The sequence below is a fragment of the Ammospiza caudacuta genome, chromosome 4 (genome assembly GCF_027887145.1).
Source record: "Ammospiza caudacuta isolate bAmmCau1 chromosome 4, bAmmCau1.pri, whole genome shotgun sequence".
Taxonomy (NCBI): domain Eukaryota; kingdom Metazoa; phylum Chordata; class Aves; order Passeriformes; family Passerellidae; genus Ammospiza; species Ammospiza caudacuta.
This window is the reverse complement of record NC_080596.1, coordinates 58,727,441-58,754,717: the sequence shown is the minus strand read 5'-3', so window position 1 is coordinate 58,754,717 and position 27,277 is coordinate 58,727,441. Positions and strand designations below refer to the sequence as shown.

General features: G+C 45.1%; 1 protein-coding gene across 1 annotated transcript in view; it reads left to right on the top strand.

The window, feature by feature from the left end:
• FGFR3 (fibroblast growth factor receptor 3) overlaps window positions 1–25,581 on the top strand; it is a 55,083-nt gene extending 29,502 nt beyond the window's left edge. Inside the window, exons 5-18 of the mRNA XM_058804128.1 lie at window positions 1,996–2,165; window positions 6,797–6,920; window positions 7,337–7,527; window positions 12,051–12,195; window positions 14,776–14,963; window positions 15,846–15,991; window positions 16,084–16,205; window positions 17,453–17,563; window positions 17,698–17,888; window positions 18,574–18,696; window positions 20,293–20,363; window positions 21,757–21,894; window positions 22,370–22,475; window positions 22,562–25,581. Of these exons, the coding sequence (XP_058660111.1) occupies window positions 1,996–2,165; window positions 6,797–6,920; window positions 7,337–7,527; window positions 12,051–12,195; window positions 14,776–14,963; window positions 15,846–15,991; window positions 16,084–16,205; window positions 17,453–17,563; window positions 17,698–17,888; window positions 18,574–18,696; window positions 20,293–20,363; window positions 21,757–21,894; window positions 22,370–22,475; window positions 22,562–22,726 (1,991 nt within the window). The 3' untranslated portion in view covers window positions 22,727–25,581. The remainder of the gene's footprint in view (window positions 1–1,995; window positions 2,166–6,796; window positions 6,921–7,336; window positions 7,528–12,050; window positions 12,196–14,775; window positions 14,964–15,845; window positions 15,992–16,083; window positions 16,206–17,452; window positions 17,564–17,697; window positions 17,889–18,573; window positions 18,697–20,292; window positions 20,364–21,756; window positions 21,895–22,369; window positions 22,476–22,561) is intronic.
• Window positions 25,582–27,277: the final 1,696 nt, after the last annotated feature.

Sequence of the window (27,277 nt, the reverse complement as noted above, 5' to 3'; positions counted from 1 at the left end):
ATGATGTCCCATTTTAGCTCACTTTATCATGCAGTACTTCAGGCCTCCTGGATGTGCTGTGTGTTCACAGCAAGGTTTGTGGCTGGGATTTTCCAGGGCCATGGGAATTGCGGGGATTCCTCCTTTTGCTGTTGTTTGTGCCAGCCATGCTTCTGCAGGATCCTGGCAAGAAAAGGGCCTTAAGCAGTTTCGTTATTTGAAACGTGAGGCGTACGCGGGATGTGCGAGTGCCGATCCCTCTGATATGTGGGGCTGACTCTGATAGCATCACATTGTTGTGCAAGGCAGGCTGGGGGCACATTCAAACCCTCAGTAGTGGATTTCCCTCCCTGAGATGGTGTTACTGAAGCACCTGTGTCCAGCCATCCCACTGCAGAGCTGGGAAAGCAGATGGGACATGAGGTGTGCCCAGCAGGGCTCTGTCTAGCACATAGAGGGGCATCCTGGATGGAGCTCCTGGCATCCAGTTCCTCATGGACTTTGCAAGGTGGAGGAAACATAGGGAGAGTGTTGGCAGGTGCTGAAAACCAATGGGTGCATGGTTTGCCTTGGCTGAGCAGTATGACCTTCCCTGCAATATCCTTGGAACTGGAATGCAGCAGGGAGCCTGCATGGGGGACAATGGGGACCTACACCAAGGTGGGGTCAATCTCTGACTTACTGGAGTTGTAATGGGGTGGGAATCATGCAGCCAAATGCATCAGAGAGTGCTGGAGAAAGGGAGCAGTTCCCATGCATCTCAAAGGGATGCAACAAGAGGGAAAACTTTGTACACGCTTGTCATTAAGCAGGGAATTACAGGGGCTTCAGAGTAGCACTGAGATGGGGCTGTGATGCTGGCTGGTGTTTCTGAGCATTGTCGCCACTGCAGGAGAGGCTGCAGCAAGGCTGTCCCAACAGCTTTGGTGGCTGTCATGTTCTCAAGGGCAGTTCTTGGAGGACCAATGCCTTCAGTTTGTCTTGGCCAGAGGCACATGTGCCTCTGCAGCAGGTGCTCCTTGTCGGTGAGATTTTCCTACCCAACTGGAGGAGATGCCATTTACACTCCTTGCGCCCCTTCTTGCTATTTGCAGCCCAGACCCTGCCTGCCCCATCTCCCTTTGCCGTTGGTGTGGAGCCCAGATCTGGGGGGCTGGATATGGCCCTGGTGTGGCAGGGGAAACACAGCATGTGCAGCTATGCAGTGTTGCCTTAAGCAGAATTGAAAGCTTGGAAGGCTTTTTTTAAAAAACTTTTTCTTTCTTCCCAGCATAATGAGTTTGCCGCTGCTGCTGCCTTAATTTGGAGTTAATATGTAATGTTTGTAACACAGCCAAGGAACATAGCTGTACTTGAGGCAGATTATAAAAAGTATCTCATGCTAACACTGGTGTTTTAAAATGTATCCCTGTTCAAAGGTAACATGAATCTTTAAAACTAAAATCACTTGTACTTAAAGAACATAAACACGATAAACCAGTTTGGTACTGGCGCGTTTTTTTTCTTTCCTTCCCTTAAGGAGGCTACACTACATTAGTACTCACTGAGGAGGAACATTTTCCAGTGCACTCAGCTCATACATTTTGTCTGCTCCCTTGCTGGCCCATCAACATTCTTTTACAGTTCTAACATCTTTCTGCTGTTTATGCTTCTTGGCTACCACTGTCCCAAAGGTACATCTGTATCTTTTTACACACTGAGACGAGATTCTCATCCTGATCTGGGATAACTCCACTTGTTGATTTAAAAGGAGCCACTTTAGATTTATACTGGCATTACCAAGACAAGAACCTGGTCATGAACCTTTCATCGCAAAACTGAAATGCAAACACCCTCTCTATGTCAATGAGAGTCATTTAGCTGGAAAGCATTTCTGTGTCATTTATCTTAACGGCAGCAGGTAGCAATTTAACTGTCAATCTGCACACGCCAAAGACTCCTCAAATGCATCTGCACACCAGCTGATATCCTCTGCTGCAGAAACGGGCCTGTTCAGCTTGGTTTTTCCTTTTTCAGGTGTCCCCTTCTGGACCCGGCCAGATAAGATGGAGAAGAAGCTGCTGGCAGTTCCCGCCGCCAACACCGTTCGCTTCCGATGCCCAGCGGGTGGAAATCCAACCCCTTCCATCTACTGGCTGAAAAATGGCAAGGAGTTCAAAGGGGAGCACAGGATTGGGGGCATTAAGGTAAGGTCTTGGTTTGGATCTCAATTTTTTTTGTTGTTTCTACCAACTAGAAAATTGTATTGCATATGGGTAGTTTTAAGAGCACTGTCCTGAGTGTGTAGAAATGAAGGTGGTCCTTGCACTCTTTGGAATTGCTTGGCACCAAAAGTGTTAAAAAGGGCTGCTGTCCTTTGGGATCAAAGGCTAATTCCCTCTGAGTTTGTCTATAGTGGTCATTCAGGGGAGTAGGTAAAAACGGGGCTGGGTTTATGGTTGCATTGTGAACAGGGATGAAAAAGCAGGAGCAGAAACTTCTGTCCTAATTTCTGGAGATGAGCCCAGTGCTTTGAGATGTGTTGGACCAAGCCATAGCTGCTCCCAGCCCTCAAAGAAAACCTATTCAGTGTCCTTTGAAGGTATAGGAAAGACCTCACCAAAGAGCTGGATCATCATGCTGGTAGTCATTAACATTCTTGTGGTATAAATCACTGACCCTTGGTCAAGTGTTGGATTCCCTTGTTGCCAGAGTAATAGCATCTGCTCCTTGGCTGCTTTCTTCTTCCTGCTTCCTTTCTACCATGAGGTGTTCTGGAAAATGCTCTGGCTCATGTTTACAGATAGAGCTCAGAGACGCAAAACTCCACCGCAGTCAAATTATTTAATTAACCAGAAGTCTCTGTGCTACTTTATATGACGAATTATGGCAAGATTTTGAAAGGAAAATCAGCTTTTCTCACATTTTGCTGCTGTTGTTATTATTACTTTGTCCCCTTGAGGTCACAGTCCAACTCTTTTTTTCTGGTTTTATTTGGGGACAATAAAACTGCTGTAGCTCATTATAGTAAAATCATCATAGCAGGAGGGACTCTTGAGCAGCAACTTTTGCCTGCACTCTCCCAGCCCTGACATATCCCTGGACTCTGCTACTAAGGAGAGAAGGTGCCTTGTAGGAAGGCACCTTCATCAGAACTTGGAATAGCTGTGTGCTGATGCCTGCCACATTCGTAGTGTTTTGAAAGGGGACTGGGCATGCAAAGTGTGCCATGCTCCAGAAACCAGAGAGGGGTTCAAAAAAAGTCCCCCTTCCCCACAGTTCTGGGCTGTTTCTTTCCTGTTAGCTCAGACCTGTTCCTGAAAGAGCCTTTTGTGATGGCTTCAGTGAAGCCTTTAAAGCTCTTTCCTCAGTCCGGTCCCTGCTCCAGTCTGGATGAGGCTGAGAGCACGCTCAGGTTTGGATCTTCTGAAAAGCCATGGAGGGTAAAGAAGTGGGGAGGCAGCTCCTGGGGGTAAGCTGCTCTTCAGCAGATGACATTCACAAAGCACAAGCATCTTTTACTAATTGCAGGCTGTAAGGATCATCCTGAAGTGTTTTCAGGCTTGCGTGCACCATTCCAACAGCTTTTACCAAACTGTGTCACATCAGCTGCACTAAATTATGCCTGCAGGAAAAAAATCTGAAGTTGAAAGCAATTCCCCATCCCACTTTCCAGTAGTTTTAATCTATCTTTGAGTTTAAATTGACACATTTCATCCTCCGAAACACAGTAGTGAGTTTTTGGCATCACTGTGCTTTGTTTCTCTGGGGGCACCTTCCAGCAACAAGTAAATGCTTAAAAGAGCTGTTGAAGGCAATGTCAGGACAATTACAGGAAGATTGGTTTAAGCTCCCTGTCTAGGTGTAGTTCTTTGTCCCATTCTTGATATAAAGACATCTTTCTCTGTAATTTTCCTTCCTTTATTTGCTTGCTTTTGGCCATGAGCCACAGATATACATAATCTAGTGTAAATCTCATCCAGTATAAATATACTGATAGATATCAGCTGAGATTTGAACCAGAAAAGGGGATTGAAAACTTGCTTGGTATCTCATGTATTTAAGATTTAAATTCCCTGTTACAACTTAACTTCATAACAGGATTAGGCAGCTTGAAAAGAATGGGCAAGATCCAGATCTGGCAGAGTTTGGTTGGCTTGCTTCATCTCGAGATCTGGTCTTAACTCAGAAATCCTTGAGCTGGGAATGTTCTCATTTGTTTTCAGTGTGTGAAAGACTTTTAATGTTGATTGTGAGAAGTCTGTTGTCAGCAAATAAAGCTGTCCACTCTTCCACATCTGCCCCTTGCACATAGCATTTAGATCTGTGTGACTGGCCAGTGTAAAGCTGGCAAGAGGGAAGGGTGAGTGTTGAAAACATGATAGGCAGGCTAACCTGGTTTTGTTACAGTTCATTCTTAACCGGTAAAGGAAAGAAATTCATATGACTTATCATATGAAATTTCCCAAAGAGCATTAATGGTTAAATCCGTGTTGGAATCTCTAATATTGTAAGCCTGTGTGTGTTAAATGACCCTAGAAGGGAAGATTGAGGGGGAGGGGAGATGGAGGATTATCCCTTCCCCAGACCATTGCACTGACTTGCATACCTGGCAAACACGAGGTTCCAAGTGTGTCTGTAAATGTGTTTGTTTCACAAGGAGCCAAGAATGACGACACCAAATAAACCAGAGGGATTTCCAGTATCTCACCCACTTGATTAATGCCTGCACTAAGTCACTTCTAGTGTTTTATCGAGTGCAGTGACTATCCTAACATGAGAATTACTATCTTTTGCATTTCAAAACTAAAAATGTCTTCCCAAGTTTCCAAACAAGTTCTGTGCACCCAGGTTCTTCTCTATTCAAAGTTCCCATCACAAACCTGGCGAAGAGAAGTTTTTGGAAGTGTCATAAAAGTGTCTTTGAAAGTGCATCCTTTGTAAAACACCTAATTTGGACCTGGTTTTAGAATATAGGTCAGACTAGGGAGTCATCCATATGTCTGGAGCCCCATTTCCTTGGAGTAGCTCCTGGGGGTTCCAGATGCAAACATTTTGCAATGCTGAAAAGAGGATTCAAAGAAGCCTTTAGACAGAACTATGAGACATGCCAGTGTGGAAATGAGCCACTGAACAGCCACAAATTTGCATTGAAACTTCCCTGACAGTCTGGTGTGTTCAGCTGTGGGCTCGGGGTCCAGGCTCTGTTCTCAGAGCTTCTCTCACTCTGTAATTTCCACACAGTTACAGAGATGCAGCAAGGGGGATGGATGTTGCTTTACAAAAGGTGAGATGTTGGTTCTGCTCCTTCATTGAGCTCCTCCATTTGTGCCATCCTGGGTGGGCAGAGGTGCAGTCAGAGCTGACCAGACATCTGCCACAGCTGAGACGTCTATACAAAATGTTTGGCCACAGCCTCCTGATACCCATACTCTAAAATGAAAAGAAATGCCATATGCAGTGTTCTGAAAAATGGGGTGCTCAGCAATGCTTTTTTCAGGGCTGTAGAGGTCTACAAATTGTTAAAATGACATTTGCTTGCTTATCTTGCAACTAAGCTGTCTAGTCTCCTATGGTTTTAAACCTGCTCATTGCAAAGTTCTGGCTTTGATTGCAACTTGGCCCTCTTTGGAAAGCATGTGGATGCAATTTATGTGTAGCAAAAGAGGTTAAATGACTTCATATTTGAGTTCACCTGCTGCAGCAAGAAATCTCCAGAAGCAATTACACCCTTGTTTTTCTCCATCAGCTCCTGACATTCTGTAGTGCAGCATTATTGTAAATCTCCTATTTCTGTGTCCTTGGGGTCACCTTCAAAATGTTTAATAAAATTAAATGTTCTGCTTTGGGCGGCAGAAGGCATCAAATTAATATCCAGAGATTTGGAGAGCTTTCATATGCTATGCACCCTGAAGTCATCTTTGTTACTGTTGGTTGCTTTCTGTATTAATTCAAGATTTGCTTTCCATATTCATTATTTCCTCTATAATCATTAGAAACAAACGTTCTAGCTGAGATCACAGGGCAGCAGGTCAGGGTGGAGACAGGGGCTGTGCTTTCCCTTCTGCTACTGAACCACCATCAGTTCTGGATATGAGCCACATCCAGAAAACCAGCTAGTATAAAACTTGGTGCCAAAATAGAACGGTTGGCCAAGCATCCTAGGGACCAGATTAGAGGCTGGACATGTTTGTTCCTGTTTTTTAGAGGGAATTCAGGAGACTAACTCAGTTGAGAAACCTGTTTCTGTTCAGACAAATGCCATAACCTGTTGCCTCCGGAGCACACACATTTTAAAATACAGCTCAGAATAATAAAATATATAAAATACATAAAATATAGATCCTATATGATGCCTGTTGAAGTCATTATCTAGTGGGAGGTGCCACATTCAGTTGTCAGCTGGCTTTGTTATTGTGATTATTGTGGAAACATGGAACTCCCCATTGAAATCTCAATGTGTTACATTGTGTTGCATAATTTTTGCATTGGTCTTAATGCCTTTTCTCACTAAGACTTGACAGAATTCACAGAATCACTGGACTGGAAGAGACGTTAAAGATCATCGAGTCCAACCCATGCCCTAACGTCTCAATTAAACGATGGCACCCATGGCCACATCCAGTCTTTTCTGGGATGGTGACTCCACCACCTCCCCGGGCAGACCATTACAGAACTTTATGGCTCTTTCTGTCAAAAACTTTCTCCTTTTCCTGTAATTAACCTTATACACGGGTCCTTATGATGTTCGGGCTTCCTCTGGGGCCCGAGTGTGTGGAAGCTCAGTGATTTTTCATTGGTTTGCAAGGTCTTTAAGTGTTTTGATTTCTTCTCCCAGCTGCGCCACCAGCAGTGGAGCCTGGTGATGGAGAGCGTCGTGCCGTCAGACCGAGGGAATTACACCTGCGTCGTGGAGAACAAATATGGCAACATCAGGCACACCTACCAGCTCGATGTGCTAGGTGAGACCCCTCTGCTTTCCCTCAACAGCTCATCTGTGGCTCTGTGGAATAGCTGCCTGATAGGATATGGGAAGCAGGAGCTTGGTTTCTTTCCCTAAGTGTTGGATTGTGTGTCTTCTAAAACCAGAACAAGCTTCTTTTTGGCCAACAATTTGGGCTCACATCTGTGATCAGTAAATTACTTAGTGGGTCTGCAGAGGGCCAGAGAAGGAATGGGAGGGCTGAAATGCCACCTCCCTTCCCAGGTGGTCCTTCCCCATCTGGCTTGAGAAGCCCTGGGTAGAGCAGTGATCAGGACACCCTAATTTGTGCCCTTTCCCCTGAAAAGCCAGAAGATTAACATTTCAGAGGAGAATACTTGCTGGGGGAAAAATAAGGCAAGTAAATTAGGATTTCCCCTCTTTTCTGTTTTTCAGAAAGGTCACCCCACCGACCAATCCTGCAAGCAGGGCTCCCTGCCAACCAGACTGTGGTGGTGGGGAGCAATGTGGAATTTCACTGCAAGGTCTACAGCGATGCCCAGCCTCACATCCAGTGGCTGAAACACGTGGAAGTCAATGGCAGCAAGTACGGACCCGATGGAACCCCCTATGTCACAGTGCTGAAGGTTGGTACAAGCTCCTCCTTCTCACCCTCAGGGCAGTCCTTCTGTAAGCCTGCCCAGTGGATTGCTCTTCTTTTTGGAGGGGATACAGCAAAAATGTCCTGAAATCGATATTCCAAACTCTTCTGTTTGCCAGAGATAACAATACTACTGTGGTGGCACAGATAAGCAAAGTTGTAAGAGCTGAGGCAATTGTGAGAAATGCAGCCTAATGAAAGAGCTGTCAGATTGCATTTGGCCTAAAATTGTAAAAATACCCTTTTTTTTTTTTTTTTCCACAGCTTCAATGGAGGTATTTTCAGGGTTTATTAAAATAAAAGTCTCCCAACTAAAACACATTCTTCCTTTTCCAAGTAAGCACATTGCAGCATGCACATACCAAATAATGCTGAACTACCAGCACCTGAGAGCCAATGTAATCTTGTTCCAGCCACTAAATTTGTGAACATTGCTGTTATCAATGCTCAGAAAAGCCTTTTTTTTTTTTTCAATTGAGCAAAAAGTACATAGCAAGACTTTACTTTGTTAAAATGCTTTCTTGAAAGGCAACAAAGCCAGGGGATTTGGTTCCCCTCAACCAATGTAAATATAAAAGCAGGGAATAGGGAGTGAGAAGCACATTGGACTTCTAAAATACTTAAAAAAAAAACAGTTAAAGGCATCATGTGGTGGTTTTTATTAAAATATATAGAGCCAAATGGAGTTTTTCTGGCTCTGCAGTTAGTGCTGAAAGCAGATTTTGTATATGCAGCTTCAAGCTGAGGCTGTCCTGTGTGTGGACATTCCCTGTGCACATCCTGCTGCACACACCCTTCTTCTCTTTGTATGAAGTTTGAAAAAAAAACAACCACCACTTATCAGACAGTATCTACAAAACTGTAACGCAGCCAGATACATTATAATAAAAGCCAGAGACCCTGGAAATAATTACACAGATTGAAATAACAGATTGGTTGGAAGGAATGGTTGGAGACAGTTCTGCAGGACTGGCAACATGTGCTTCTCGCGAGCTTAGAAAACTTCTTATTCCTCGCCACCTCTCCAAATGTGTTTGAATTATGCATATTTGAATTTCCCCCTGGTTTCACAGCCCAGCACCAAGCTCTGAATAGCTGGTTGTGTCACATGCCATCTCATATAGTCTCCGAGCTCCGTGTGTGGTCCCTGTGGGATAAAGTGCTACCTTTTGGAAGTTTGCGAAGTGGCTGTGAACAGTGCCTTGTGTCACAAGCACAAGCCCCCATTTTGCTTTACTGTGGCAGAGAACATATAAATAGTCCTTATAAACAGTGTTTTAAAATTAAGTTGGAGCAGCACCGGGGTGGGTGGGTAATTAGAATTGCCAAATACCTCCTCTTCTGTGGACGGCAAAGGCTCCGCATTCCTCGAAGGGGAGCACAGGCAGGCGTTTGAAAGCACAAGTTTTGTTTGGTTTTATGTTTTTTTGCTGAATAGGACCAGCACACGTCTATTTACTACTTCTGGTTAATCAGGAATGCTTTGAATTGTGTTAATGCCGGCATCAGCGCTGGGGCACGGAGCATTTCCATTTTGGGATGCATCTTTTGTGCGCCAGTCCTGGGCCTCCATAGAGCTGTGTCAGGCCCAGCTTTGCAGGGATTTTTTTTTTCTTTGCCTTTTTAAATGTGGTGTGCTTGTTTTCTATATGTAAAGATGTGATAAAATGATCTTGCTGTGGTCTCAGGGCTGTCCATTGGTGTTATGGAGCTGTTTCCCTCATGCCAGGCAGTGCTGCTGCCTTGCCCCAGCATCCTGGCAGGGCAAGGATGCTGTTAACAGACCCCCTGCCCACAGAACTGCTCTCTCCTGCCCTGGGAGGGAGATAAGGCTTTTTTATCAGCCTGCCCTTCCCTCCTGCTTTCAGGAGATTTTGTGGAGTGTAGGAGCTGCTTTGGGGCAGTTTAAGTGTGGGGAATATCCCATGCTCCGTCGCAGCAAGGGAGACAGAGAGGTGCCCAGCATGTGAAATTCCTCCCCTACATCTAAAGGGGAGGGTGAGGGGGTGTCAAACCCCACCCAAGTCCAGATGGATAAGTTGAATGCTGTACTTTCAAACCATTTTTCAAACAGCCTGACAAAACCAAGCCATCACCTGCATCAGTTCCTGAAAGCCTGAGCTAATTTGTGATCAAAGAAAACCCCTTTTTCTTTGCAGAAGAGCACTAAATGCATTCCAGTTACAGAGGGGGGCTGGCAACACTGTGCCCAAGCTTTGTCAAAAGCTAAATAGTACATTCTGCATTGAAACATGCCTGGTTTTATTATAAACAAGGCAGCAGCAGCAGGCAGGCACGTTTCCCCACTAGTCAGGGCACACAGACTTGCACGTAAGCCTTGGAGATGAGCTCAGGTCAAAACTGGTGGTGTTGGTCATCAGACATGGACACTGGGGCTCCTCTCTGGTGCCTCCTCTGGGTTCAGTTCCTAATAACCTATCAGAGCTGGCTGCCCCAATGATTTTAATGAGCTGCAAGTCATATTGGCAGGATCAGGCTTGGAAACGAAAGGCATCAAGCCTGGGCTGGAGAGTGTAAGACCAAAACAGAGAAGACATTTGCTTTATTTTCATTTCCAGAACTGAAGCTTCTTCTGAAGCCACTTAAAACAGTTATGCATTTTCAGCCAAAATAAAAACAACTGTTTGGTGTTTAGGGAAAAAGCTGGTGTGCTGTTGTGGCAGCATAGAAGAAGAGAAATAAACCCATTGCTTAAAAGTCTGAAGTTGGTTTGATTTATGTACACCACTTTATTTAGTAAAGAAGAGGCTCCTATAAGCAGTGGAAAAAATTACAGCTAATTTCTGAAAGGCAAAGTCAGCAGCAAGTTTCAGACCGCCACTGCTTATATTTTGTTTCCAAATTCTATTTTGGAATCTGATAATTGAAACAGTATTTGCTGAGCCGGGTTGCAAACAAAAATCTCTGCTTTAAGCCCTCTCTCTGGTGCTCCTGTCTGCGGAGTTATTCAGAAACCATGAGCCTTTGAGTGCTGTCAGATGGAGAAGGGGCAAACTGGTCTGTTTTTACAAAGAAATGGCATGTGTGAAGGGAAGGGAGTTCACCTGCAGCTGGTTTGGGGGCCAAAGGCAGCTTCTTTTCACCAGCCAGGTGATGGGTGAGGTGTCCCAGCCCAGCGTGAGCCGGGGATGTCACCACAGCCGTGCAGTCAATCCTAGCTGATGTAGGTGCCGTGCAGCTATTGTTTGGTTTACTGAAGTTCAGGTTTCTGTCTATTCCTGCAGTCTTGGATCAGTAAAAACGCTGAAGCCGATGCTAACCTAAATCTGTTCAATGTGACAGAACAAGATGAAGGAGAATATCTGTGTAGAGCCAACAATTTCGTAGGCATAGCCGAAAAGCCATTTTGGCTCCACATTCGCAAACCAAAACCAGGTAAACCACAGACTCTGTCCCAAGGCCCTGGCAACTGCAAGAATGAGCTATAACATTTTTAAGAATCTAGTGATTAAAATTACTATTCATTTTGTATTATACCCTGTCAACTGACGCTGAATGGCTTTATCTTATTTTCTTGCTAATTTTTTTTTACAAGACTGTAACGCCTATACAGCAATCGCCATGGAAAAATTCCCACAATAAAATGACTGTCAAATTTTCCTATCAACTTTTCATACTTTTATTCCTTTCCTTTCCTTTCTTTACAATTGAGTGCTGATAACAGAATTGCATGTTAATGACCTGTGATGTTCCAAGCTCTGGAAAACCAAACTGTTTTGAGTTTTCACCTACAAAACTGAGTTAATCAGTTTTGTCCTTTGGAGAAGTAATGGAGAAATAAATATCAATATTGGCTCATGCAAGCAAACATGTTAACTAGAGAGGAGAACCAGTCTCATGGGCTCTGGGGTTTGACTCCAGCCTAGAGGGTTTGACTGCTGTATTATTCAGTACCACTGCAGGAAAGTTCCTGACAGGCACCCTTTGGTTATCAGCCAGATTTTTACTGCAGTGTCAAGGTCTGTGTAATCAATATATGGATTTGAGATGCCCACTGAAGAAATTCTAAAAAATTCTAGAGTTCTATATTTTCAATGAACTCATGAACCATAATGTTTGTATATTCCTCTGATCAGCACTTGAATCTTTCCCCACTACATCTCCCCTCCTTCCCCCTTTCTTTCTGACTGTCCTCGTTTCCCATCTCTCTTTCCCCACTCCTGTACTCACCTCACTAACCCAAAGCCAGTCAATATTGTGGGGGCAATTTTTCATTTGGATGCTTTTGCTTGCATGCTTCTTTAGTGGGACAGAGTAAGAACCTGGTGAAGGGAACTTTTTTTTTGTTTTTGCTTTTGACTACAGGTTGCAGAGGGGAATGAATAAATAAATGCGGAAGATGGGCCATTGGAAAATAATAATAAAAAAAGAAAAGAACCACCTTAATCTGCTTTTGAAATTTGCCTGTGGTGTCCTCACACTTGCTGGGAATGTGGCTTATTCTCTGTTTTCCCTCTTTCTATATGTGTGTGTTTTTTTTCCCCCTAGACGGCAGGTGTTAACACAACGGATAAGGAGCTAGAGATTCTGTACTTGCGAAATGTTACTTTTGAGGATGCTGGGGAATATACTTGTCTCGCAGGGAATTCTATTGGGTTCTCACATCACTCTGCTTGGCTGACGGTGCTACCAGGTATTTCCTTCTGTGCTGGCCTCTCCCTCCCTCTCCAGGATGTTTTGCTTTGGAAATGCCAAGTTCCCAGAGGCTACAGCAGGGGTGTTTTCCAGAGAGGTCTCTTCTCTGGGATTTGCTGCAGACCCCTGTTGCATACTTGCAGCTGACTCTTTTTGCATTGCATCTCTAAATTTAAATTATTGCAGTAATGATACAATAAAATGCACAGAATTTTTTTTCCTGTCTAATAACAGGGAGGTATTAACAGCCTCTTTCTTAGGGCTGTTAAGTGCCAAAATAAGGAGCTTTGTCTTCTTACACTGACAGTGGGAGAAGAAAACCTCCCCATCAGATGATCCAGGGCACCTAAATTGGACATGAACTGTGGATCATCTTATGAAGGATCCTTTCTGTCTGACCTCATATCTTAACCTAAAATTAGATGCATAAGTGTCTGGTGTGAGCACACCCTTCCCTGCCTGTAGCATTATTTCCACTTCATGGATGAGCAGGCCAAGATAGTGATCTCAAACAGAAGGTCAAGGAGAGTCATCTGTAGGCAGAGCACAGGAGTCCTGACTCCCAGGGGCATTGCATGCTGCCTGCTCCAGCTGGGATCGATGAAAGCTGCAGTGGGCTTGAAACCCGAGGCCGGAGTGACCTCAATTTTGTGGTCCTTTCATGTGCAAAGCTCTTACTGACAATGAAGCCAGCACAGAATGTGCGACAGAGAGAGCTGTTCTGCAAAAGGGGGAATGAGGTGTGCTGCCCCCTTCACCTGCTGAATCTGCCTCTGGCTGCAGGGCCGGCTTGAGCATGGTCCAGGGAAGTACCAGCAATATTCACATTGAATCTCATAGGTGCTGTGCCTTGCAGACAGTGCAGAAGCAAACCTTGGGTATGTTCAATACCCCCCTACTGAAAAGGCACCCAAAATCCTGAAGAGCCCACTTTGATTTACCCAGTCATGACCACATTTGGGTCCATCTCACAACACATCCATCTCAGGATGTGTTTAGGAACTGGGAACTTTGGCATTTCTAATCTTGACTTTATCTGTGCGGGTGATTTGGATGTAATCACTTTTACTGGGGCTTGAGAAGGTCTCCTCCTTGCCCAGCCCTGCTGCCAGTGGGATCTGCTGATCTTTTCTGTTTATTTGCCAGCTCTGTAATAGCTGATCTGATCCTGTTTCTGTTTCTGACATCCACTGGATGAGAAAACATTTCCTTTGGTTAGAAGACTAATTTCTCTGTTATTTTCAGAATATCATGATATTGTCTCATCTGACTCACACTCTGCTTTTACAGTTTATGATTTCACATCTCTTATTTAAGCAAAAAATATGCAGGAGAAAACTGACCAAAAATCAAAAAGTAGAACTTTATTTTGAAGTCAGATGCAGTGAAGGACAGCTGTCTGAGCAGCAGCAGGCCCCCACAGAGAGGGGTGCAGGATACAGCCCACCTGGGGAACTTCAGCTTGCAATGCCCTGTCCATGCTACAGGAGGAGGGACAGAGCAGAGGGCAAGGCAGCTGCAGTGCCAACCACAGTGCCTGATCCCAGGAAATCTGGTATCCTGTCATGTGGGAGGAGACGGCCATTGGCAGGATCAGGCCCTTCACAGCTGGCACACAGGCTGGAGCAGCCCCAAATGTCACCAATAGCCCTTTCTCCATGTCCTCCTGGGCTCTGCCACCAAACACTTGAAACAGAGCCTGCTGCTGCCAGGGAAAGGCTCCTGCTGCTTGCTGAAGGGACTGCTCAGCAATGGACACGACCCATTCCTGAGCAAACCACACCAGCATGACTTCATCATAAAGCTTCCCACTGCTGACTGTCCCTCTGATGCCAGCACACCTTTGGGGGACAGAAAATCAGTCCCACTGTGCCTCCTTCCTCTGGTCAACATGCCTGTCCTGAAAGGAACAAGGGGGAAAACACAGCTGACCTATGCTGGTCTCTAAGAAGCCTTGCAAGCAGGTAGCCACTGCTGATGGGCTCATGCCATCACCCTCCTGGCTATGCCACCTCTCTGGGACAGACCTTCCAGCCTCTTCCCAACAGAACTAAGTTTTCATTAAATAATTAAGCAGATTTTTCCCTTGAGACTTTCTCCCTGTGAGACTTTCATCCTCACTGCTGGGTGCTGTTCAAGCCCCTTGGTCCCTCAGGGCAGGCACTGGTCTGGTGGAAATGTTTGTTGGAGAATCTGAATCAGCAAAGTGCAGCAAACCCAGTCCTGCACATCCAAGGCATCCCAGCCACCTTGTGTGGGTTTGTGGAGAGAGCAAGATCTTGGTCAGAGGGACAGCACAGACATGTGAAGATCCTTCAGCCTAGAGCAGTGGTTTTCAATCTGTGGGCTGGGGGCTCTTAAAACCCAAAGTAAAATGACCCCAAAAAGGGCAAACTGAACTAATGTTTTAGCTACAGCTGCAGGTGGAAAACCACTGGCCTGGGAGAGTCCCTCACTAAAGTCACTGACACTGACATAGCTGAACAAGTTCTGCCCAGATTCCCTGTGCTGTATGTGTGTAGTTGTGTGTGGGCAGCTGCCCAGCCTGTCCTGACTGCCATCTCTTGTCACCCTGCAGCCGAGGAGCTCATGGAGATGGATGATTCGGGATCAGTGTACACTGGCATTCTCAGTTATGGCACTGGCTTTTTCCTCCTTCTCCTGGTGCTGGTCTTGGTGATTGTCTGGAGGATGAAAATGCCAAACAAAAAAGCCATGAATACCCCCACTGTTCAGAAAGTCTCCAAATTCCCACTCAAGAGACAGGTAACAGAAAGTAGATACAAGATTCCTATTCCCCTCTATGGTATCCCTCCTTGGTTTTTTTTTCCTCCTCCATCTCTTTGAAATTCTCTCTCTAGGTGAGAAGCTCCACCAAAAAAACATTGCCCAAGAGGGACATAATTTGGCTGCAGCCTAGAAGTGTAAAATAAATAATATTTTATTTGTTTCTATGCCCATGGAGCTTTGGCAGAGGTGGCAGCTGACTGGTTCGTGAGCAGCCCCCACTGCTGTTTGCCTTGTCCAAGAGGTTTTGGCAGTGCAGCTGTGAGTGCCACAGAAAACACATCTGGCAGGGGAAGTCCAGTCCAGGCTCCCTGGAGGAGTGGGGATTTGGGGAGAAAAAGCACTGGTTGTGCTCATTCCTGCTTTCACAGATGTCACTGATGAGCCCAGAGCTGTTCCTGTGATGGTGGCAAAGGTCCTCTGTGAAGTTAGAGATGTTCTGCTGCATGAAATTGCAGAGGGGCAGGACCAAAAGACAGCATGTGAAACCCCACAGTGAGGGGTACAGTACAGATTTCAAGCTTTGGCTGCAAGCTCCCAGTGGGCATTGACAGTGCCAGGATGGAGAAGTCACTTCATAGCCTGTATGGGCTGTGGAGATGCAACAAAACTGGATGGGTTACACCTCCTCATACTGGAGGGCACTGGCTGACCTGTCCCTCTTTTCCATCTGCTAAACACTTGACCACAAATGCCTAAAGGAGTGGATTTCTGCAAGGGTGGGGGCATTTCCCAGTTAGAAATTCCCAGAAATCTGTCCATAGGCCCAGAGAGCTCAAACCTCCTCAGTGATCCATCTCAGCCATGGCCTGGCCTGGAGATACAGTTGGCAATAACACTTCATTTGCTCTACCCAAGCAGGTGTCGCTGGAGTCCAACTCTTCCATGAATTCCAACACGCCACTGGTCCGGATCACGCGCCTCTCCTCCAGCGACGGGCCCATGCTGGCCAACGTCTCCGAGCTGGAACTGCCTCCAGATCCCAAGTGGGAATTGACACGCTCTCGGTCAGTCAGAGCCGCGGGCTGGGGTCTCTGTGCCTGCTCGGAGTGTCCCCACACCAGGGCCCCCTAACATTCCTGTCTGTTCCTCCCTCCAGCCTGACCCTGGGGAAGCCGCTTGGCGAGGGCTGCTTTGGCCAAGTGGTGATGGCAGAAGCCATTGGGATTGATAAGGACAAGCCAAACAAGGCCATCACAGTTGCTGTCAAGATGCTGAAAGGTATGGGAAGTCCACAGAGGACCGAACAGCATATTGTACTGGGATTTCCTCTCTGCCTCTCTTTTAAGTCTTTTATTCAAACTAGATACAAACAGAAGAAAGCAGGAACAGCCTCTCCTTCCCTTTACCCACATAGCCTGGGGGTGAGGGCTGTCCCTGGAGAGCAGGCAAAAGTGCAAATCCCATCAGGAAGAGGGACTGGGAATTAACCCAGTTCTCTGCCAGGGGGTAATAGCATCCCTGACAAGAAGGGGAATCCCCCTCACTTCTAGCCAGCTCCATGAATCAGCCTACTCCTTACTCCTCCCCTAACTAGTGCTGCCTGTTCTACCAAAAGCTTGTGCAGCAATCTCAGATGGAGTTTGCGGAATTTCAGCTGACAAACTCCTTCTTGAGGAACTTTTTCATTGAGGAAGCTTTGTCCCAGACACCTGAGAAGTTAAAGGGAGACAGAAATGGGGGATTCAGTGGGCTCCTCTGGATAAGTCTCCGTTTCCCATCCTGCCCCCAGGCACAGTATCCACAGACAGCTGAGGAGTTCACCTGGAGCAAGCAGGACAGTGAGGAAGCCTGGGCTTGAGGTTACATGGGGGGACATTGGGTAAAAAAAATAATATTTCTTATGAGAAATGGGTTTGGTTAATTTACATTTCCTTCATTTCTTATCTGAAACAGGTTTGGTACATTTACACTTCCCTCGGTCTTTTCTGAAGCTGGTTTTGGAAGTTAGGAGCATTTCCATCTTTCCAAACCAAAACATTCCTTTGGGGAGGTTTTGCCAATTTTTCTACTTTTGTAGATAGATTTTTCTATTTTTGTAGAGAAATTGCAACTTTTCATCCAAAAAATACATTCCCTCCCAGCCCTGACCTTCCACCATCGTTAACTGCTGTCCCCTAGAACTGAGGGACAGACACTATCTGAAGAGCAGGTACCAGGTACCAAAATGTGAATTTTTTTTCTTTAATACTTGTGAGGATGAAACAGAAGACAAAAGGCATTATTGATTTCCATATGAACATTTACCTCCACTTATATGTTCTTTTGTCTTTTTTTGTTGCCGTGGTAGTAGGTTTTGTTTTTATTTTGATTCTTCTTTCCAAAGTAGAATAAAGCCAAATACTTCCATAATCTGAGAACTGTTTCCCCATCAAAGCCCCACATGGCTGCACAGCAGTTGTAACTATACCCCTAAACACTCATTTTCTTCCTGACATTTTTTTGTTTTCCTCCTCTACTTTGTCCAGATGATGCCACAGACAAAGACCTTTCTGACCTGGTCTCTGAGATGGAAATGATGAAAATGATTGGGAAGCACAAAAACATTATTAACCTCCTCGGTGCCTGCACACAGGATGGTACGTAGCAGGATCGTGGGAGGCTCAGATTTGGCCCTCCCTTCTTTGTAATCACTGGCTGCCCAAACTGGCCCAGATGAGATTTGGGTGGTCAGCTCTTCCCCTGCTGGATGCTGATGTGCTGTTCCTTGCAGGACCACTCTACGTGTTGGTGGAATACGCGTCAAAGGGGAACTTGCGGGAATACCTCAGGGCACGGCGCCCACCTGGCATGGACTATTCCTTTGACACCTGCAAGCTGCCTGAGGAGCAGCTGACTTTTAAGGACCTGGTTTCCTGTGCCTACCAGGTGGCACGGGGCATGGAGTACTTGGCATCTCAGAAGGTGAGTTGAGAAACCTTATTTGGTAGAAGCCTTGGTCAAAGCCACGCGTTCAAAGGCAGGGAATGCTCTGTGTGTGGGACAACCCCAGGCAAAACATTGCAAGCTTCTCCCTTTAGAGGCCAAATATTGCTGGATGAAGTATCTTGGGGTTTTGAAGCTGGAGGCTTCATCCATATGCAAAGTCCCCGTATGCAGGCTGCATTCCTGAACCATGCAGCTGCACAGCTGTCACCTGCCAGGACCATTAGCACCCACAAAATGCCTATAAAAGCACCAGCGACCCAGACCATTCTGTGAGTCTGTGCATTTTGGATGTAGTGGGGTACCTTAATTTGAAGATCCCCAAACATCACCCTGCACTTCCCTTCCTGGGGGAACCAGCACAGAAAAGCGGCTGCCCATCCCAGGGGAGGGAAGTTGGTTTTCTCATCCCTAAATCCCATCTGGAGAGGAAAAGCACGTGCGTGGCCATGCCGGCTCTGAGGCCACCAATTCAGTGTTGCTAAGAGGTGGCTCCCACTGAGCAGGCACGGTGGTGTGGTGACACACAGAGCCAGGAGCTGAGCAGTGCCCACAGCTTTATGAGCCTGGGAGTCAATGAAACAGCAGCTCAGCTCATAAACCACACGGTGCCGTTGGTTCCAGCTAACGAGCCCGAATTTATTGGCTTGCTCACCTTTCACAGTGCATTCATCGCGACTTGGCAGCCAGGAACGTGTTAGTCACTGAAGATAATGTGATGAAAATTGCTGATTTTGGCCTCGCTAGAGACGTTCACAACATTGACTATTACAAGAAAACCACCAATGTAAGTACAGAGCTGCCAAGTACACACAGTTCTCCTTCTGGCAGGGGGCTCGGTCATCCCTGCAGCAAGAGGCCCTTGTCCCACATCTCCCTTCCTAGAGGGGCTTAGGAGGAAGAAATCTGACAAGGACTTCACCTGGTGAGGGACTGTAGATAGGCTGGTCCCAGGAGTCTGTCCACCATCTGTTTTTATCCTGACAGATCCTGGTCCTGCTAGCAGCTGGTTGTGAGGTCTCAGCTCTGACCAGGATGCTTTAGACTAAGAGAAACTCAGGTTTCTCCCAAACAGGAATGGAGCCCTTTCCAGTCTGCTCCACTACTGTTCATAAACGACCCAAGGAGCTAACTTCTGTCTCACCAGAGCCCTTGACAGAGGAATGTCATTTCTTGTATACCTGGATCTACCTGTCTTTCACGTATTTCTCTCTTTTTTGCATCTGAGCTTCTTGACTCCACTGCTAAGTGTGAGAAGATGGTCCCAGACAAGGGCTGAGGCCTGGAGCTGTTTATATTTTCTGTAGAGATGAATTTACAAGTGAAGGGCTGAGAGAAGAAGCCCTGTGTCTTGGTTCAGAGCCTGCAGCAGATGTTGAGCCCTGAGGGAAAACCCTGATTAGGACAGAGTGAGGAGATGACAGGGGAAGATTAAGGGCAGTGCAGAACCTGCGGGTCCTGGGATTGCAAGGGGTTTAAATGTCCAAGCAATCGTTTGAAGTCTACCATGTCCATCCTGGTCCACTTCAATAGCATATCAGAAATCTTCCTTAATTGCCAGGATTTCTTAATCATAAATTAATAACAATTCTTGGGAACTTTAATCACAGATCAGATGGATTTTTCTCTGTTTGAGCTGTGTGGAACAACTGAGAGCATAATCCCATTTGTATACCCTGCCTGTGTCTCATCTCTAGTTGTCTCCCACAGTGGGTGAGGAGAGGACAAAATTCCTCCATATCCAAATCATGGTTCAAACAAAAAACAGTACTTTCTGTCTCCCTCCAGGGACCAAACAAAAAGCCCCAGAGAATTATGATTAATCTAGCCTTTCTCATCTTGTATTTCTCACATGGCAGTCTGTGTTTCTGACCCTGATGTAGGATGGGATCTGACCTCCTCCTTTAGCCTCCAGCAGGATCAGGATTTGTTTCTTAGAGGACCTGGCCCTTGCCTTCACTCTTTAGAAGTTTCCCTTCAAGTTGAGCCTAAACTGGGTTTGGACTTGGAGTCAACTCTACTTTCCAGACAAAGAGATGGAAAATGTTGTCCCATGCTCTGCCACAGAGTTCACTGCATCTGTGAGCCCTGGATGCTGTTCCCATGCAAAGCTTTAGATGCACTGATATGCTAAACCTGCCTTGGCAGTGAAATACAGTCCTCTACAGAGAGCATTCACTGCAGAGATTGTCAGTGAAGATCCAGGGGATCAAATGCTCTAATCTGTTTATATGGCCACTGCTGCTTTGCCCAGTGACCGGGAAGGCAGATGTGGTTGTTAATGAAAATGTTTCAAACTGGATTAGAAAAGAAGATTCAGATGGTGCCATTGTGGCTGGGGGAATATGCTGATGGGATGTTCCCATTGTCTTCCTAATTACAGGGTCGGCTGCCTGTGAAATGGATGGCTCCAGAAGCCTTGTTTGACCGGGTCTACACTCACCAGAGCGATGTGTAAGCAAACCCTCACTTTTTAAAAAAAAATACAACAGGGAAATCAACACCTATAGTATCTTACAGACAAAAGTACCGCTAAGCATGACCAGGGCACATTCTCTGCTGGAGTGCCTGGGGATGCAAAAGTGCAGGAATTTATTCCAAGCTGCATCTTCACGCACGTGGTTTTATTTTGCTGTTAGTTGGTTGCTTTCATCTGAGGGTTTCTAGGGAGCTGCTGAAAAATTACTGGAAAGTGGACAGGTATTTTTTCCACTTTATAGATGAGGTGATTCATCCAGCAGTTGAAAAATACTGTGCCAAAAAAACCTAATGAGAAAAAAAATTTGCCCCAGACTGTTACACTTCAGTCAAGTATGTGGAATGAGCTTGAAATATTCTCTCTCTTGTTAAAATTGATCAAAGAATATTCAACAAATATAGTCTCAGATTAATTTTGTCATTTCATTTATTTTATTTTTTCTAATCCTGTCTCATCTGTTTTAGTGCCTCTGCACAGTGACCAAACAGCAGAGCACTCCTTACATGTAAATCAGTAACACATCTGAATTTTGCAAGGGCTGAAGCAGCTCCACATATACACTAGTTTTTTATTTTAATATTTGATCAATAATAGCATTTTTGTAGCTAGCCTGCCTTCTCCCCAGAGCTCACCGCTCACAATTGGACAAACAAATCCTTTCTATTTCTGTATTTTTCAGATATTTTGACTTTTATTGATCTTAAATCATTCTTTCCTTGCTTAGGTAATGCTGCAGAGGGCATGACAGATAAATCAAAGCTAGAGAATGGGAGACTGAGTGTGCATGAAAGCGAAACAGAGACAGATAATCGCTGTTTTTAGAAAGAAAATGAAGAAGGCAAAAGATAGTTTTGAAAAAAGGACTTTTAACCAGAGCACAGCTGCAGGACTGAAGTGTGTAACATTAGTGCTCTGCTGATTTTTGTTGGGGTATTTTTCCCCCGGCTTGGCCAGTGAAATGGGTGTTGTAACAAGCAAGTTTTGGTATCAGCTTGCACAATTAGTGGCCTGTGGTTCCAAGCCTGCAATTCAGTGAAGCCGTGCATGAATAATTTGATTTGTTCCATTCAGTGGAGCTGGTGGAAGACCTAACAAAGAGCTGGCGGTGATAGATGGGCTGTCACCTATCTGATTAAATGCTCATTTCAATTTCAGACTTGGTGCCTGGGATTTCTTTGCTATTGAGTTGGATCAGCAGAGATCTCCAAGTAACTAGTAAAAATGGCCTAGGCAATTAGTCATGCTATTGATGACTTTGTTAGCTATGCATGGCTGCACAGAAATAAAGCCAAGCAAGGGGGATGGGATATGGGGGGGGCTTGGAAAAAAAACCTCATTGAATTTTAAAGATCTTTCTGTGGTTTCCAGCTGGTCTTTTGGAGTGCTACTATGGGAGATCTTCACTTTGGGAGGGTCTCCATACCCAGGAATTCCTGTTGAGGAACTCTTCAAGCTCTTGAAGGAAGGCCATCGGATGGACAAACCTGCAAACTGCACCCATGATTTGTGAGTGTGTGCTGGGGGCTGACCTTGCTGCACTCCCCATTCCCTCTGAGGCCAAATACACCCCACTGGGCTCAGGGTTCTGGGCTGTTGGGACATCCCCACTGGGAAATGGTGTGGCCATCTCCAGGTAGACTTTCCTCAGCCCAAGGCTGCTGAGTGACATGCAGCACCTCCCTTCACTGGGCAGGTGGCACGTGGGGTGTAGCTCTGGTGTGTCACCTTCAGGACAGGTCCTCCTCCTGCTCTAGGGGCATGGTCATGTGTCAGATGATCACTAATGAGGATCATGGCTCCACAAAACCATCAGATGATCAGTAATGAGGACCATGGCCCCACAAAACCCTCCTCTTCCCCCCAGCTGGCCGTGGCTGAAGCTGCATTGGCCACAGCTGTTCCTTCAGTGATTTGGAGACGGATGGGCAGGTGGGTGGGTGTCACTTGGCCACATGTGACTGTGCCATGTCCCCATGTGCAGGTACATGATCATGCGGGAGTGCTGGCATGCCGTCCCCTCGCAGCGACCCACCTTCAAGCAGCTGGTGGAAGACCTGGACAGGGTCCTCACTGTGACATCCACCGATGTGAGTGTGGTCTGATGGGTTTGGGAGGGGGTCACTTGGTCACTGGCATGGGGGGCCCCCAGCACTGATGTCTGTCACCCTGGCAGGAGTACCTGGACCTCTCAGTGCCCTTCGAGCAGTACTCACCGGCCGGGCAGGACACCCACAGCACCTGCTCCTCAGGGGATGACTCGGTCTTTGCACATGATCTGCTGCCTGATGAGCCCTGCCTGCCCAAGCACCCGCCCTGCAACGGCGTCATCCGGACGTGAGCACCCATGGGCACGTGGACAGACAGACGGACAGACGGGCGGGTGGGCATTGTGCCCGTGGAGGCACGAGTGCGGGGCGCCGAGCGTGAAACCGTACTGAAGGATCTTCCAGTGGAACTATGTGATGGTGCCTGGAGATTTGTGTTGTTGACAAGCTGTTCAGGGTAAAAAGAAAAAAAAAAAGAAACTTTTTTTTTTCCTCAAATTTTTTTTTTTTTAATTTTTTTTTCCCCTATTGCTGTATGAAAAGTCAAGAAGCACTGTTTGGCCTGAAGGAACTAATCTCTTGCCAAGATGATCTATCCTAGATAATTTTTTGTTTGTTTGTTTGGTTGGTTGGTTTTTTTTTGTTTACTTTCCATTTTGTTAGGGATTTTTCCTTTACTAAGGAGAATGTTGAACCTGGGGGGTGCTGACCTCCCAGCCTCCGCGTTCCGAGTGCCACAGTAACCGTTCTGTGCCTGCAATACGAAGAAAAGAGAAAAAGAAAACTTCCTTTAAAAGAAAACAAAAAAAAAGTGTCAAGAATGTGGAAATTCTTCGCTTATGCAATCTGTACATGAACCTTTTTGGTGGAGCTGAAAAGCCACGTTGCCTGCAGGGATTCATATATTTATAAAAATATCTATATTTTTGTTGTCGTCGTTTTTATAGCTTCACGATCATACTACCCAGCTACATAGAAGGAATCCTTTCTGGAAGAAGAGAGAACAAAGCTAAGTAAAATGCAAATTTGTCATGGAGAAATGAAAGTAAAAATGGTGAAAAAGAGATGGTCAAGTCATCTGAAGTGTCAGCGCCTTGGCCCTTGCACGGGGCTGGGAGCGACGGGTCGGTGCCAGGGCAGGAGCAGAGCCCAGGGATGGCAGAGACCTGTGGGGTCCCTGGGGAGCAGAGCATCACACCCTGACCTTTGAGACCAGCCAGCTGGGGGGGAAAAAAGGAATAAATCTCATTTTTGGGGTTTGCCTGTTCTTGCTTGCCAGGGGTGAGTGGAGGGAGCAGCTCCTCCATGCACCCCTCATGGCCAGAGGTTTGGCTCCATCTACATGCAGTGACTTGGAGAAAGAAGTTACGGGTACCTGTAGGCAAGAGCCTTTAACTTATATCAAAAAGGTTTATTCCAGAGAATCTGTGTATATATCTATAAATATATCGTGTATATATATATAAATAAATATATTGAAAGAAAAGAATGTATAATACTAATGCAACGTAAAGCAGTACTGAGAGAGAGTCTCAAAATACGAGCATTGCAATCTAGGATATACTGATCTGGGCAAAAGAAAAGATGTTTTTGATTGTCTGTTTTGTATCTTCACAGTTTTGTTTTAAAAATTGTACCTTAACATGTATATTTGTAAAGTTATTTATAGACATTAACATATCTGTTCATTGGTTTAAATAGCATAGCGTTACTGTAAACTTTAAATTTCACCAAACTTAAGGGTGTTTTTTTTTAACTTATTAAAATGGAGAAAAAATATATTAATCAAGTTTTTCCTTTGTGTTTATGGGAAATATTGAAAGAATGTATAGATGTACAGTCCTTTAACAAATTACATTTAATGTTATAAATATATATATGTATTCATTAAAAAAATATTAGTTTATCCTGGATTGCAGTGAGCAAAGGTAAGTTTATTTTTCAATACATCAACAGTGGTTAAAACCAAACAAATAGCAGCAGAGAGATGATTTTTACGCATTTCAGAAAAACAGGGCCAAGAATTCTTCCATCAGTTTAACCACTGTGCATTAAGGGGGTGTGGGTGTTTATTTTTCTATTTTCAAATGAAGGTATTCTTTGTGGTCGATTTAATAACAAGTATGCAGCAAAGTGAAATGTTGACTTTGGATGGTGCAGGGTAGGTTTTTTTCTCTCCCCTTTGCCAGTACTGTTGTATTTTGGGCTTCAGAAATGCCATGTGAGCAAAATAGTGACACTGTTTGCAGGAGAGCTGCTACAGCTGCATATTTCTTTTGCATCTAACACATTGGAAAGTGCCAGTGATGCCTGATTTATGGTGTTTAGAATGCTATGCTGTTTTGTTCCTCAACACCAGATAGCTGTGTAAAAGCACAGGAGTGACCTAAAGAATGTTAGCATGGATCAAGCTGACTGTGGAAGATCTTTGGGCTGAGGATTTTTTGTGGGTGGGTTTTTTGTTTTTCATTTTTCTCTGGTGCATATTGCATATCAATGTTTCAGAATAACAGGATGACAACATCTCATTGAAAGATTTTTTTTCTTCTTAGAGCCACAGAATCCTTATCCTAAAATAAATAATTTATAGTTTGAGGTTACTTCAGTGGAAGTTTGAGAAGGTAGATTTCTATAGATTTTTGTTTTGTTGGAATAAAAAAAGAGAATTTTTTGGTATTTTCTTACAAATGTCTGCTAATTGTGTACATTCCAAGTACTCGAAGCAAAGAGTTTTCCTGTACTGAAAAAAGAAAATGTACAAAACTGTGCATGGTTTTAAATGTTACTAGATATTATAAATATATATATAATTTATTGAGTTTTTACAAGATGTATCTGTTGTAGACTTGTTGACTTTAACATTTCTTATTCAATGCTTATATAGTTTTATAGCCTGGACTATTATCTTTAAAAGCTTAAAAAAAATTAAAAATTCCAATTTTGTTACATTTTATACTGTTGATGTTACAATCCACAGGTTTGCATAGTGTGATTTTTTGCAATGAGCAACTCTGTTCAGTTTATTTTAATACTGTACTTCTGTGCCTGACAGCTGCAGCTGTCAAAGGTGTGAGATGAACACTAAATAAAACTATTCTGCTTTTGTTAACATGGGAAACTTACTTCTACCAAAAAAAAATAAATAAACAAGTTGATAAATTTTGGGGTTTATTCCCAGTTGTGAGGGTCCTTTGCAAAACCAAGTGTTCCAGGCACTGGGACTTGTAGTGCCAGGAAGGTTTACATTTTTTTTATAGTGCGGCTTTTATAGTGCTGCAAGTCTTGGCCAGTTCAGGTTTTGTATTCATAATAAATTGTAGCCATTTTGGTTGAAGGGCAGTCTTCTGTATTTGTTAGTGGGTGTATTTGTAGCCACACCAGCCATTGTGAGGTGTCAGCCCTGGCTTTGACTTTGGGGGGTCAAGCAAGGGAACTCAGTAAAACCCGGTTTTGCTGCTAGCAGACAATGCAGGGAAATTTTGGGCCAATCCTACCAGCACTTTCATACAATACTGATTCCTACAAGTGATCCTGTTGGAATGCATCCCAGACACCTGGATGTGGGCATGCAAGTTTGCCTACCTGTGTACAGCCTGCCCACTAACAAACCTTCGTGCTTTAAGCAGCTGGGCATGGAATGGCATGCATCCAAGGAGGTTGTATCTGTGGCACTGGGACTGGCACCAGCACTGTTCCATCTTAGATTTAAAAAATATTAAAAATTACATCAGGTTGGGGTAATTTCCTTGCCACTGTAAGAAAAGACACCCATTCTTTTAGTACCACTGTGTTGTGAGAGGAGTCTTGCTACCTGAAATGAGTTGCTTCCTTGCTTTAAGGACACAGTTTGGTGGCCAGCTCTGAGCCCACCCCCAGCAGGAGAAGCATGAGGACCAGCCCTGGCCATGCAGGGCTGCAGGCAGAGCATGGCTGAATGGCCTTTGCTGGCTCATGAGGCTAAATGGCCTTTTGCTGGCTCATGAGGAACTTGCTTCATCAGGGCAGGGTGGTGAGGATGTTGGACTCCATTTGCCACCACCAGGACTGGAAAAGCAGAGAGGACCAGATCCTTCTGCAGCAGTGAGCTGTGGTGTACAGCACACCTGTGCTTGAAAGCTTTCCCAATAAAAGCCTGCTGGGCAAGCAGAGAACACAGAAATCAAAGTCACAAAGAGGAAAGTCTGTCCTGGTGCAGTGGCTGACCTGAACATGGTGCTGGCTTGGTGTTTGCTTTCCCTCTTGGGTTTCATGATGTCATTCTTCCTCTGCTGGCCTTTCCCCACAGCCGTGTTTGCTTGTGGCCCAGAAGGAGAGGGTAATATTTGACTTTAATTGCCCCACAATGCATCCAGTCCTAAGCCCAGGATGAACATTTGGCAGCAGTATGTGACGTGCATTGAGCAACGCACTAAACAACCTCAAGGAAAATTTGCAAATTTACTTGGTTAGGCTGTGCGACTGAGTGAACATCTCACTGCAGCTCATCTCCCCTTCAGTGGCTGCAGCCTTCCACCCAAACCCAAAATGCCCTTTACACATGAAAGAGTTATTTTTCAAAGCAAAGCAAAGCTAACGTCTTCTTTCCTCTGTGGATGACTGCACAAATAGAGCCTCTCACTGGCCGCCGTGTTTCATAGCAACATTCAAATAAATTCCTAAAATTGTGATTTATTTCCATTGGTCATGGCTCCATGGTGAGACAGGGAGGATTTGGCAAAAGGAAGAAAAGTCTGAAGCCCTGCAAGTGTCAGTAGGAGAAGGCAGCTAGAACCAGAACAGCAAAGTTTCCTGGTGGTTGTTGCAATTTCAGACTTTCAAAGGAGGTGTTTCCTGCTGGTGACTCT